Raw genomic sequence first — 14,078 nt, forward strand, 5'->3', positions numbered from 1 at the left:
TTTCAAACTTTGGACAGTTTCTGTCTTTTTCCCTGGCCTGTCTCTTCTCTTTGCCCCTTGCTAATTTCTCTCGCTTTCTCCATTTTGCAATCTGCGCCATCAAATCATGTCTTCATGTCACGTGTCCACAGTCTGTGTTGTGCAACAATAATAATTATCCACGCAAAACACAGTGAGCTCTATATAGTTATACGAATTAAATGACGCTTCGATACAAAGAATTTTCAGTGAATCAAGTTACTCGAGTTTCTCAAGGAATCACTTCAGCTCTACATTTCACTCATGTTCCCTAATGATACATTTAATGGCACATAAAGTGCATCAGGATGGATATAATCATGTTTTGAGTTGATATGGCGCTGCAAATCCAAATTAAGACACATCTGTTCCATGAGACGTGTATGAGTCCAAAAAAAAAAAAGCTTCAGGAAAGCTTTTTGTGTGAACTGGCCTTTATAAACAAAGTGTCACGTCCCTGTGTGTGTGTCCATCCTTTTGAGTCCTTGTTACCTGTGGACCAATGACATGGAAGGTCTCCTCGGCATGGATGCACGTGATCTCCAGAGGCTCCGTCCCCGAGATGTGGCACAGCAGTCTGCAGGTCTGAAAGCACACAGATGCAGAGACATGCAGAAGCGCTACAGTTACAGAAGTAAGACTCCATCTGGGTTGAGGTCTGTGCTGCTCACCTCCACCAGCTGCTCCCTGTGCTCAGTGAGTGTGCGGGCGTAATCAGCTACCGCCTCGACGTTTCCCTCACAGCCTGTGGCCTTCAGAGCCTGGAGCACGGCGTGATCAGAGTGCAGCTTCAGCAGCTCACTGGCCCGCCCCACTGCTACCTTGTGGAGCTGACAGGGCAGCAGAACAGGAAGTGTGAGCACAAGATATAGAGAGAGGAAAAATGAGGGTATAGTGTTAAGAAACTGGTCTCTCACACAGAAAAAGGCAGTTACATGAAGTAGATGGATACGTATGACAGGTTTGTTTGTACATCTCTGACCTACAGAGTATTGAATTCCTGTGTGTCGCTGCCAGATGTCTCACCTCACGTCTGAGCTCACTGAGACTCTGACAGGTCTTCAGAATAGCCAACTCCACTTCCTCCGTCACGTCTTTGGCTTTGAATGACTGCTACTCATGTCATATAGGACAGAAAGAAAGAATGTCACGCTTTCAGGCACACAAGACAAAAATAGTGCTAAAATATGACCTCTTACTGAACGTGCATCTTTTGTACCAAATAACACTGAAAGTGCTTTCACAGAAGATCAACAGCTCGGCTGCACTTTGTAAAAGACTTATTGCTGTCATCAGAGGCCAGACAGGTGGGACGACTCACTTTTTTCCCCCCAGCAGGATTACAGCAGGGTGTCAGGACAAACAGCAGACAGGCTGCTGCATGCGCAAGCTTTCCAACTGCTCTCATCTCCTAACCTCCTGACTTCTACCTGTTGACTTGAGCGGTGTGTTTGCTCTTATCACCTCCATTAGCACATGCTCTCAATGCTCCTGCCAGTCAAGGCTCAGACAGTGTGTCTGACACACAGCGGTATTCTTCCTGTCTAAATTTACCAGTCACTTGAGCAGGCAACCCTACAGCGCCACACATCTAAAACTTAAAAATAAATCAAATACAAATATTCAAATAAACAATTAAATTATATAAATATAAAAATAAAATATCATTAAAAAAACGTATTCTATAGTCCATATGTATCAGACATCATGGTGTGAAATAGCGGTAGAACACACAGCATACATTATTCTATCCACATTCACTGGATATGAGCAACCGCGCACTCTGATTGGCTACTCTTCTACTAGGCTATCAGCTCGTATACCATGAGTAGAGAAAAACAAAATGGCAGAGCACATCAAGTCAGACATACAGTGAAACCTCGATATTAAGACCACCATTGGGACCAGGTCGAAGTGGTCTTAATATTAAGGCGGTCTTAATATTGAGTTGGCAAGATATACTGACAGTTGCTGAGCTGTTGCATAGCAGCGTGCATGCATGATGTTCTTAACACTGTTGTATTACATGTAATAAATTTATGAACTAGTTTATTGTATTTCATTGATAAATGATTAAATCAACAAGCTAAATTTAAACAAAAAGTATAGCATGTGTGTGGTTTATGTCTAGCAAGTACAAATGTACATGTAATACAACATGTAAAAAAACAATATAACTAAGTTTTCATTTAAACTTTTAATAAACTTGTAATAGAATTAAGCATAATTAAAACCATACCATTTTTAAATGTAAAACCATACAGCAAACTTACACAAGTCATTGAAACAAGAAATTGAAATCTCGTTCTGAATACTCTTTCATAATTAGGCCACGCCAATTTAATTAGTTGGTTCTCGGAATCGCCGCTTGAAAAAAAATGCAAAATGAAAAAAAAAATCGAAATCAAACTCTCGCCAACAGAAAAGGTCACGTGACGCTGAAAACCAATCAAATCGCCCCTTTCACTTGAGATAAAGACTTGTGGAAGAAACATGCCTGTGGAGGGGAATCCTACAAAGCCTGTGTTTGTGATTGTTAGGATATTCAGCGAACAGAAGCGTAAAATCTTTGACAGGTATGTTGAAATTCTGTTTACTGGTTTGCCTGTATTGTTTGGTCCATTTCCACCACTAATTTTACCATCAGAGCATTTTTTTAATTTTATTTTTATTTCGCCCACTCGCTTCATATTTTTCCTGAAAAAAAATCCGAGAACCAACTAATTAAATTGGTGTGGCCTTATGAAACTTAACAACTTGAACGTTTTCTATTTAAATCGATCTACTAAAGCTCACTTCACACCTCGTTGCATAGATTACCTGCGTTTTGCCAATTCCAAACTTTTCTGCTAGCTGACGCTGACTTTTACCCGCACTTTCGTTAATCAGATCAATTTTTTCTTTCAAAGACAACTCATTACGTTTTCTACTCATTGTCGTACAAGTCTATCTTAATTTTGCGGCATGACGTAAAAAATTTTGCGGCATGACGTAAACCGGATGTCGTGAAAGCTCTTGTGCCCCGTGTTTTGACACGACGGGGGGCGCCCGTATTTTCGAGGTTTAATTACATCGATTTTCGACTGGTGGGACCGAAATTAATGGTCGTAATATGCAATATTGAGGTGGTCGCATTATTGAAGGCCGCGACCAATGAAATATATAAGCAAGCAATTGGGACCATGAAAAACCGTTCGTAATTTTGAGGTGGTCGTAATTTTGAAGTGGTCGTAACATGAGGTTTCACTGTATCACTTTGTTATCAAGTATTTAAAAGAAACAGAAATAGCTAAAAGAATATAGTTCTTCCCCTCCCCCCCCAATATCTCCTGTTCCACACTCCAGCCCCGTCGGTGGTGGGAATGCACCTTTAAGTTGGTTTGCCAACCGCCAAAAAACCCAAAAGAAGAAGAAACAAATGGCGTCGCGTGTTGCTGAACCAACCGAGGACAAAATAAAAACTCTACTCGAAAACAAAACCCCCCAAAAATACAGCAAAAAAAAAAAAAAGCAACAAAATGTGGAATGAAAATATTTCACAGTAAGAACGTATCTTTTTTATATTTTGAATAATTATAGCATTTTGATTTGATTTATTTGGCAAAAATACAGTACATAAAAATGATAAATGTAACAAAATAATCCAAAATAAACATGAGTATAAAAAAAAAAACATAAAATACAAAATACTGTAGATATTGCCGGGAATAACACAAAAAGTTAAAAACTTATTTCTATTGTGGTCCCTATAATACAAGATGTGACATGAAAGAGAGATATAAACCTAATAGTGATAAAAAAAATATGAAAATTAATAAAAAATAAAATCACTCAATAGAAGTTATAATATTATACATTTAAGACTTAACATTTTTCTTAAAATTTAACAAAGATTGACTGGAATTAACTAAAGTAGAAGGAAGACTATTCCATACCTGAGCACCAGAGATACAAAATGAAATGTTACCAAAAGCACCAAAATGAGGAATGACAAGCGAATGTTGACTAGAACGAGTATTATGAGAATGTCTTCTCGAGATGGAAAGGAATTGGTCAGAAAGGTACATCCCTCATCAAGCACTCGGTACATATGCTTTAGTTTTAATTGCTCTACTCTATATCGGATAGCGAGCCACCCTAAGATTTTGAAGTGTTCAGTAAATAATGATGCACTTGGCTGTAAATTTAGAGTAAAATGAGCCAATTTATTCTGAGAAATCTGCAGTTTTGGTTTTGTTTTCTTAGTCAAACTTGAGTACCAAAACGAGCAGGCATAACCATAATGACATTGTACCAGTGCTGATGCTAACAGTTTCTTGGTTCTTAAATATAAAAATTTAGATTTTTGATATAAAAATTTTAATCTGGACGGCACGGTGGTGTAGTGGTTAGCGCTGTCGCCTCACAGCAAGAAGGTCCGGGTTCGAGCCCTGTGGCCGGCGAGAGCCTTTCTGTGCGGAGTTTGCATGTTCTCCCTGTGTCCGCGTGGGTTTCCTCCGGGTGCTCCGGTTTCCCCCACAGTCCAAAGACATGCAGGTTAGGTTAACTGGTGACTCTAAATTGAGCGTAGGTGTGAATGTGAGTGTGAATGGTTGTCTGTGTCTATGTGTCAGCCCTGTGATGACCTGGCGACTTGTCCAGGGTGTACCCCACCTTTCACAAATTGCTACTGTCATTTCGCCGGTTTGTTTACATTCTAAGCGGAAATGATTTTGTCGTATGTTTTGTACAAAGTGTTTATTTATCGAATTTGCAAAAAATAAAAGTGCTCTGTTTCTCAAAATCCAGTGAATGTGGATAGAATAAAACAGTTATTCCACTCAATCTCGTCATACATGGCTTATAGCGCCTCATCGGCTATCAGCTCACATACGACTCAATTTTGTGGAATAACTGTTACATATTTTAAAAGTGGTTGATAAAGTGGTTTGTGTTTGACAAAGAAAAAAAAAACTTGATCAGCTAACAATAGACAGTGAAGGTAAGACTGCTTGCCTGAACTTTGCACTTGCAGTTTAGAAGAAAACACCATGTCTGAAAGCACTCGAAACACATTATGAATTCACTGATTCATATGAATTTAATGTTTAAATCAATATTAATGTTTCTACTCTACACACTACAGTATAGCATCTACTCTTTTCTGAATTCTTAGGCTCAGACGGATGAAAAAAATATATTCTGCTGCCTCACATTTTCATCAGATTTTTCTGTCTAGATCAAAATCTCTCTTCCAGTTTCAGTATGACATTTCACGTTCTTCAAGGGGCTTTTTTTTATTCTCAGCACATACAGAAAGGTTTCACATACAGTGCTGAGCGTAAATGAGTACACCCCCTTTGAAAAGTAACATTTTAAACAATATCTCAATGAACACAAACAATTTCCAAAATGTTGACGAGACAAAGTTTAATATAACATCTGTTTAACTTATAATGGGAAAAAGTAAGGTTAATAATATAATTTAGATTACACATTTTTCAGTTTTACTCAAATTAGGGTGGTGCAAAAATGAGTACACCCCACAACAAAAACGACTACATCTAGTACTTTGTATGGCCTCCATGATTTTTAATGACAGCACCAAGTCTTCTAGGCATGGAATGAACAAGTTGGCGACATTTTGCAACATCAATCTTTTTCCATTCTTCAACAATGACCTCTTTTAGTGACTGGATGCTGGATGGAGAGTGATGCTCAACTTGTCTCTTCAGAATTCCCCATAGGTGTTCGACTGGGTTCAGATCAGGAGACATACTTGGCCACTGAATCACTTTCACCCTGTTCTTCTTCAGAAATCCAACATAGGCCTTAGATGTGTGTTTAGTCATGATGGAAAAGTGCACGACGACCAAGGGCACAGAGTGATGGTAGCATCTTCTCTTTCAGTATAGAGCAATACATCTGTGAATTCATGATGCCATCAATGAAATGCAGCTCCCTGACACCAGCAGCACTCATGCAGCCCCACATAAGGACACTGCCACCACCATGTTTCACTGTAGGCACCATGCATTTTTCTTTGTATTCCTCACCTTTGTGACGCCATACAGTTTTGAAGCCATCAGTTCCAAAAACATTTATCTTGGTCTCATCACTCCAGAGTATAGAGTCCCAGTAGTCTTCATCTTTGTCAGCATGGGCCCTGGCAAACTCTAGGCGGGCTTTTTTGTGCCTGGGCTTTAGGAGAGGCTTCTTTCGTGGACGGCATCCATGCATGCCATTCCTCTGCAGTGTACGCCGTATTGTGTCACGGGAAATAGTCACCCCAGTTTGGCTTTCTACTTCTTTAGATAACTGCAGTGAACTTGCATGCCGATTTTCTTCAACCCTTCTCATCAGAAGACGCTCCTGTCGAGGTGTTAACTTCCATGGACGACCTGGACGTCTCTGTGAGATGGTTGCAGTTCCATCTTTCTTAAATTTTTGTACCACTTTTGCTACAGCATTCTGACTGATAAGTAAAGCTTTGCTGATCTTCTTGTAGCCTTCACCTTTGTGGTGTAAAGAAATTATTTTCTTTGGGGAATTCTGAAGAGACAAGTTGAGCATCGCTCTCCATCCAGCATCCAGTCACTAAAAGAGGTCATTGTTGAAGAATGGAAAAAGATCGATGTTGCAAAATGTCGCCAACTTGTTCATTCCATGCCTAGAAGACTTGGTGCTGTCATTAAAAATCATGGAGGCCATATAAAGTACTAGATGTAGTAGTTTTTGTTGTGGGGTGGACTCATTTTTGCACCACCCTAATTTGAGTAAAACTGAAAAAATGTGTAATCTAAGTTATATTATTAACCTTACTTTCCCGTTATAAGTTAAACAGATGTTATATTAAACTTTGTCTTGTCAACATTTTGGAAATTGTTTGTGTTCATTGAGCTATTGTTTAAAATGTTACTTTTCAAAGGGGGTGTACTCATTTACGCTCAGCACTGTATGTACCCTTTACTGAGGTAGACAATCTTAAAACACAGTTGATGAACACATGATGACACAAGTGTCTGATGGGATTCTATAAGACACTTCACGAGACTTCAGAGATCTGACAAGGTACTCAAGGATGAAAGAACATCTACAGCTAAGGTCTGATAGACTGGAGTTATATAGTACAAGGACCGTATATTTATTCATTTTTAACTCTTTATGGCAAAGTATAATGAAGTATGGCATTAGGAGCAGCTACTACTGTATGCAAGGCTGAAAACTTGTGCAACCTCACAGCCTTGTTCTCCTTCACAGCAGCAAAACGAGAGCAGCTGCTGTGCTCCTATTAGCAAACTTTGCTCAAACAAATGAAATGTGTGCGCATTGGGACCAAGTTTAACTAATAAGCAACGGCTGATTAGTGTGTGAGTGTGTATGTCGTACTGCTTGACTCCAGGCAGAGATGAGCTGCTTGGTTTCTTGCCGTGTCGTGTGACAGAGCTGCAGGATGCTCTTGCGCTGCTCATGGCTAGTGTACGCTGAATCAGTGAAGTCTTCAGTCTGTTCTACCAGAGCCTCCAACTGTGCTGCGACAGTATCACACGGCACACAGTACAGAGATTCCCTCAATCCCTCCACCTTATTCTGAAAACACACACACACACACACACACACACACACACACACACACACACACACACACAGTGTCTAAATGCTGCAAACCTTGAGGATGATAATGTTCAGTGAAATGTGAAAACATAAAAAAAAAAAAAAGTTTTTAGAAAATGAGTTCTCTCTGTAAGAGCCCAGTCCCACAACACCGATAACTAGAACTATACCTATAACTACGACTATAACTATACCTGAATTTAGTTCCAGTCTGGTGCAGTCACACCACAACTATAATCCCGACTATAATATTGCTTGGTCCTGACACTCAGGGAAATAAATGTATGCAACTTAGGAACAGTCATGGAAGTTTTTTTCCCAAGTACCATAGTAGCACATTTATTCCGGGTCATACTGTACAGCTTGGACTTAAACGACCCATGCACACACTCCGGTGGTTGATAAAATGCGGATCGGTCACGGACTACGGAAATATAGTGAAAAAGGATACAAAATACAGAGTGGTTACAGATTTTAATACGGCTGCATCACGGATGCTAATAATTTATGGATTGGTCACGGATGTTTCAGTATATTACAGATTGGTCACGGATTTCATACAGATGATGCATCACAGATAAAAAAAATTAAGAAGTCTAAAACAATTAAATGTTTGGACTGCTGAAGTTCATAATTAAAATATCTTGCCTGCATTTATATCCATCCATCCATCCATCCATCCATCCATCCATCATCTCTAGCCGCTTTATCCTGTTCTACAGGGTCGCAGGCAAGCTGGAGCCTATCCCAGCTGACTACGGGCGAAAGGCGGGGTACACCCTGGACAAGTCGCCAGGTCATCACAGGGCTGACACATAGACACAGACAACCATTCGCACTCACATTCACACCTACGGTCAATTTAGAGTCACCAGTTAACCTAACCTGCATGTCTTTGGACTGTGGGGGAAACCGGAGCACCCGGAGGAAACCCACGCGGACATGGGAAGAAAATGCAAACTCCGCACAGAAAGGCCCTCATCGGCCGCTGGGCTCGAACCCAGGACCTTCTTGCTGTGAGGCGACAGTGCTAACCGCTACACCACCGTGCCCCCCTGGATTTATATGTTTACTTTAATTTACGATTGATATTTCATGGAAAATCACATATCTGTGAATAAAAGATCCGTGCTTTGTATTATCATCAACATAATGTCCCATTTGTATTTGGGACATACCAGCGCTCTGCGTGGTGTTGCGTCTGTGCTCGCTTTGTGGATCCATGGCGCAGTGTTCCAAGTGATGTTGCCCGGTGCAGTTACAGCGGCTGTGCTGGCGGTGTGGGACTTGTTTTCGTGCGCCTTTTGGTGGGACTGTGGCTGCTACACCATTGGAATGACATCCTGACCTTTATTTGGTGGACTTCTCCCCCCAATTGTAAAGTGACCTTGGGTTTTGAGAAAGGCACTGTATAAATTGAACATATTATTATCTCATCTCATCATCTCTAGCCGCTTTATCCTTCTACAGGGTCGCAGGCAAGCTGGAGCCTATCCCAGCTGACTACGGGCGAAAGGCGGGGTACACCCTGGACAAGTCGCCAGGTCATCACAGGGCTGACACATAGACACAGACAACCATTCACACTCACATTCACACCTACGGTCAATTTAGAGTCACCAGTTAACCTAACCTGCATGTCTTTGGACTGTGGGGGAAACCGGAGCACCCGGAGGAAACCCACGCGGACACGGGGAGAACATGCAAACTCCACACAGAAAGGCCCTCGCCGGCCACGGGGCTCGAACCCAGGACCTTCTTGCTGTGAGGCGACAGCGCTAACCACTACACCACCGTGCCGCCCCATATTATTATATTTTTACAATTTTCCATATTACGAATCCATATTCCGTGACTTCGTGACGCAACAAGGATGTATAAAGATGCCCCGGGAAAAACAGCATGTGCTCAGACGTCACATGTAAACAATTACATGACTGGTCAGATGTTTTATTGGATCAGGTCCAGGCCTGGGAAAATCGCTCCAGAAGCAAGCTCACCGATACGGATAAACCCAGGCCTGGGCTATAGGTATCATTATCGGTCTGGTGTGACCAGCAACCACAAACTACAGGGGACTGATTTATTTATAGTTATCGTTATAAGTATTGTGGAACCGGGCCTTAAGCAGGAACAAAATGGATCAGTGGATGGCCGAATGCATTTGGTGTCAGGAAAGAATCAGGAAATAGTTTCATTAGCTATTTGTCTAAAGGCACCAGATTGAGTTTTACACTGAGATATAAAAATGCAGTAACACACTGAAAGAACTATGGATTGCAAAAGTTTGCACCCCCCGTGGCTTTAGGATCAGAAGAAAGAATGGAACCGAAATGTCAAACTGAACAGGTAAACATTGACCAGGCAATAATCTGAGTTATGAATGAGGTTCTTAAGGAGTCTTAAAAGAAAAAAAAGAGTGGGCAAATATGCTAATTAGAGGATATTCAGATCCCACTCAGAAAGGTAGATGCAAACCTTTTACCAACATTCTTCCCAGTATTATTATCATCTGATAATGTAGGAACATCTGTGATAAAGCTAAACATCATTGTTGGTATTAATTTAATTCCTTTGTCTTCTATTTATTTATTCTGAACATTTTATTTCGTAGGAAAGTGAACAAGAGGTGACAATAAAACTGTCATCATATGTTCATCTTCTGTGTTTAAACTACACTATCATGAGTCTCATTTGGACTCCAGACAGAAAGTTTTGAATCATCCATAATCTGTGTGTGGACATGCTCTTGACCCACTGCTGCACCTTAAGGTCTTTAATTCCAGCATAGATACTAATGGGCAGTGCTTTGGCCTCTCCACTGCTCCTTGCATCTGTCACGATCTCGATAACCTGCTCCAGAGCCAGACGCATGCGCTGGAACACGGCGTTCTTGTTGATCCGTGCAGACTCACAGTCTGGGTGCCTCAGACATGTCTGGAGAGAGAAAACCAACCACAGAGAGAATGGGAGAGAATGAGAGCTGATGGCAACATGCATTAAAACATTCAAGGTGCCAAATATGCAACAATTAGCCAGTGGTCATTATTGATAAAATGAGAGGATGAAAGGATCATTCTAGCCATGTGAGATGACAGTTATTTAATTACACACAGTACCAGTCAAACGTTTGGACACACCTTCTAATTCAATGGTTTTTCTTTATTTTTATTAATTAAAAGACACTTCATGTCTTAAAGTAATGATGGACTCTCGTTTCTCTTTACTTAGCTGAGCGGTTCTTGACATAATATGGATTACTACAGTTGTGCAGTCAGGCTATTTACTGTATTATTATTATTATTATTATTATTATTTACAACCCCGATTCCAAAAAAGTTGGGACAAAGTACAAATTGGAAATAAAAACGGAATGCAATAATTTACAAACCTCAAAAACTGATATTGTATTCACAATAGAACATAGACAACATATCAAATGTCGAAAATGAGATACTTTGAAATTTCATGCCAAATATTGGCTCATTTGAAATTTCATGACAGCAACACATCTCAAAAAAGTTGGGACAGGGGCAATAAGAGGCTGGAAAAGTTAAAGGTACAAAAAATGATTCCAGATTCTCTGAATCTTTTGATGATATTATGCACTGTAGATGATGATATGTTCAAACTCTTTGCAATTTTACACTGTCGAACTCCTTTCTGATATTGCTCCACTATTTGTCGGCGCAGAATTAGGGGGATTGGTGATCCTCTTCCCATCTTTAGTTCCGAGAGCCGCTGCCACTCCAAGATGCTCTTTTTATACCCAGTCATGTTAATGACCTATTGCCAATTGACCTAATGAGTTGCAATTTGTTCCTCCAGCTGTTCCTTTTTTGTACCTTTAACTTTTCCAGCCTCTTATTGCCCCTGTCCCAACTTTTTTGAGATGTGTTGCTGTCATGAAATTTCAAATGAGCCAATATTTGGCATGAAATTTCAAAATGTCTCACTTTCAACATTTGATATGTTGTCTATGTTCTATTGTGAATATAATATCAGTTTTTGAGATTTGTAAATTATTGCATTCCGATTTTTATTTACAATTTGTACTTTGTCCCAACTTTTTTGGAATCAAGGTTGTGTATCATTTTAACGGGGTGTGTACACTTTTTATATCCACTGTGTGTGGAACCTTTTTTTGAATTCCTTTTGAAATTATAACATCGGTCTTATAACTTTTTGACTTACCGTCGTGTGTGTGTGTGTGAGACACACACATACATGAGGGTAAGTCAAAAAGTTATAAGACCGATGTTATAATTTCAAAAGGAATTCAAAAAAAGGTTCCACACACAGTGGATATAAAAAGTGTACACACCCCGTTAAAATGATAGGTTTTCATCCATCCATTGTCTGTAGCCGCTTATCCTGTTCTACAGGGTCGCAGGCAAGCTGGAGCCTATCCCAGCTGACTATGGGTGAGAGGCAGGGTACACCCTGGACAAGTCGCCAGGTCATCGCAGGGCTGACACAGAGACAAACAACCATTCACACCTACGCAATTTAGATTCACCAATTAGCCTAACCTGCATGTGTTTGGACTGTGGGGGAAACCGGAGCGCCTGGAGGAAACCCACACAGACACGGGGAGAACATGCAAACTCCACACAGAAGGGCCCTCGCCGGCCGCTGGGCTCGAACCCAGACCTTCTTGCTGTGAGGTGACAGTGCTAACCACTACACCACCACTATGATATTTTTTTTTACATCAGAAAAACCTAAGACCACAATAAATAATTTCAAAACTTTTCCCACCTTTAATGTGACCTGTATAATTCAATTGAAAAACAAGCAAATCTGTTGGGGGGGGACAAACAAAAAATAAAAAAGAACATACAATAAGCTGGTTGCATAAGTGTACACTTTTCTGTTAATATAAGCTCCACTCTTCTGGCAAGGTTTTCTATTAGATTTTGGAGTATGGCTGTGGTGAATTGTGTTCATTCAGCCACAAGAGCATTAGTGAAGTCAGGCATTAATGTTTGGTGAGAAGGCCTGGGCTGCAGTCTGCTTTCCAGTTCATCCCAAAGTTGTTCAGTGGGGTTGAGGTCAGGGCGCTGTGCAGGCCACTCAAGTTCTTCCACTCCAACTTTGGCAAGCCATGTCTTCATGGAGCTCGCTTTGTGCACAGGGGCACCGTCATGATGAAACATGTTTGGGCCTCTTAGTTCCAGTGAAATATCATTATTCTCCAGCATACAAAGACATTCTAGACGTTGTGTGTTTCCAAATTTGAGGAAACAGTGAAGGCCCACGTTTGGGAGATGTCCACAAGTCTCTGGAGTCAATTGTTTGACGTGTTGTGTTTGAAGTGAAAAACACATGCAGGTTGTTACCTTCATGTTTTTAAATGTGGGAGGAAACCAGAGAACCTCAAAAGAAGCCCATGTGCACACCAGGAGAACATGTGAAACTCCACACAACCAATAACCTGAGCTCAGGATCCTTCTGGTGCAATTTTATATGACACACATTAATAATAGAACTTATTATAACGTAGGCTAATGGCTCTCTACTCATTTTGCCTCAGGACCCATATAGGATTAAGTCACGACCAAAAAGCAGTTTAACTTTCTAACGCTTCTAATTTACTTTACAAAATGAACAGTGCAGGAGAAAGCTAAGCATTCATGCCCAAATATCATGAAACCAATGAAGTAAGAAGAAGCACTAAAAAGGTTTATATTTGGACCCCCCTAAAATAACTAGAGGCAGCAATATGACGATAATATTTCTATTCTCAATAACAGACCATGCTTAGGCAATAAAAACAACATTATTTACCTCCTAAATAAAGCAGCTTATGAGGTTTTAGACATATACAAAAACTATACTGTGTTTTACAGCTCTCTTAATGTAACCCTTAATGTAAGAAAATATGTTTATGATAATTAGTTTCATTATTTGTTTTGAAACCATGCTGAGCTGGGAACAGCTACCAAACTGCTAAGACAATATAACAGTATGTATACTTTTGACTGTGTGGGGTGGCCTGGAAAACACTTCACATCATGAAATTTGTCGTTTTCTACTATACAGTGGCTTGGAAAAAGTATTCATCCCTCATTTGTGTTTGTCCTGTTTTGTCCTATTACAACCTGGAATTATAATGGATTTTTGAGGGGTGAGGACCATTTCATTTACACAACATGTGCTTCAAAGGTGCAAATTGTTTTATTGTGACACAAACAATAAGGTGAAAAAACAGAAATCTGGAGTGTGCATAGGTATTCACCCCCTTTCATATGAAACCCCTAAATAAGAGCTGGTCCAACCAATTCACTTAAGTCACATATGCTGTGTTCACACTTATACCGGTACGAAAGTGGTATAACTGTATCGATACAAAGTATACCGGTACAGTTTAGTGCATCTGTCCACACTAGCGAGAAATGTTTGCGGTTTTCTTTCACGGTAGTTGAAATGCGTGTGCGTGAAATGTTTCCGTGGTTACCGAGTAA

At 40.4% G+C, this 14,078-nt stretch overlaps 1 protein-coding gene across 1 annotated transcript in view; it reads right to left on the reverse strand.

Moving 5' to 3' along the window:
- The window catches only part of ctnnal1 (catenin (cadherin-associated protein), alpha-like 1), a 176,867-nt gene that overhangs the window by 34,043 nt on the left and 128,746 nt on the right, over positions 1 to 14,078 (reverse strand). Inside the window, exons 6-10 of the mRNA XM_060942063.1 lie at positions 10,378 to 10,548; positions 7,387 to 7,587; positions 1,045 to 1,131; positions 690 to 848; positions 511 to 603 (exon numbers count right to left, since the gene is read on the reverse strand). Coding sequence (XP_060798046.1) covers positions 511 to 603; positions 690 to 848; positions 1,045 to 1,131; positions 7,387 to 7,587; positions 10,378 to 10,548 — 711 coding nt within the window. The remainder of the gene's footprint in view (positions 1 to 510; positions 604 to 689; positions 849 to 1,044; positions 1,132 to 7,386; positions 7,588 to 10,377; positions 10,549 to 14,078) is intronic.

The sequence above is a fragment of the Neoarius graeffei genome, chromosome 16, assembly GCF_027579695.1.
Source record: "Neoarius graeffei isolate fNeoGra1 chromosome 16, fNeoGra1.pri, whole genome shotgun sequence".
Classification (NCBI taxonomy): Eukaryota; Metazoa; Chordata; class Actinopteri; order Siluriformes; family Ariidae; genus Neoarius; species Neoarius graeffei.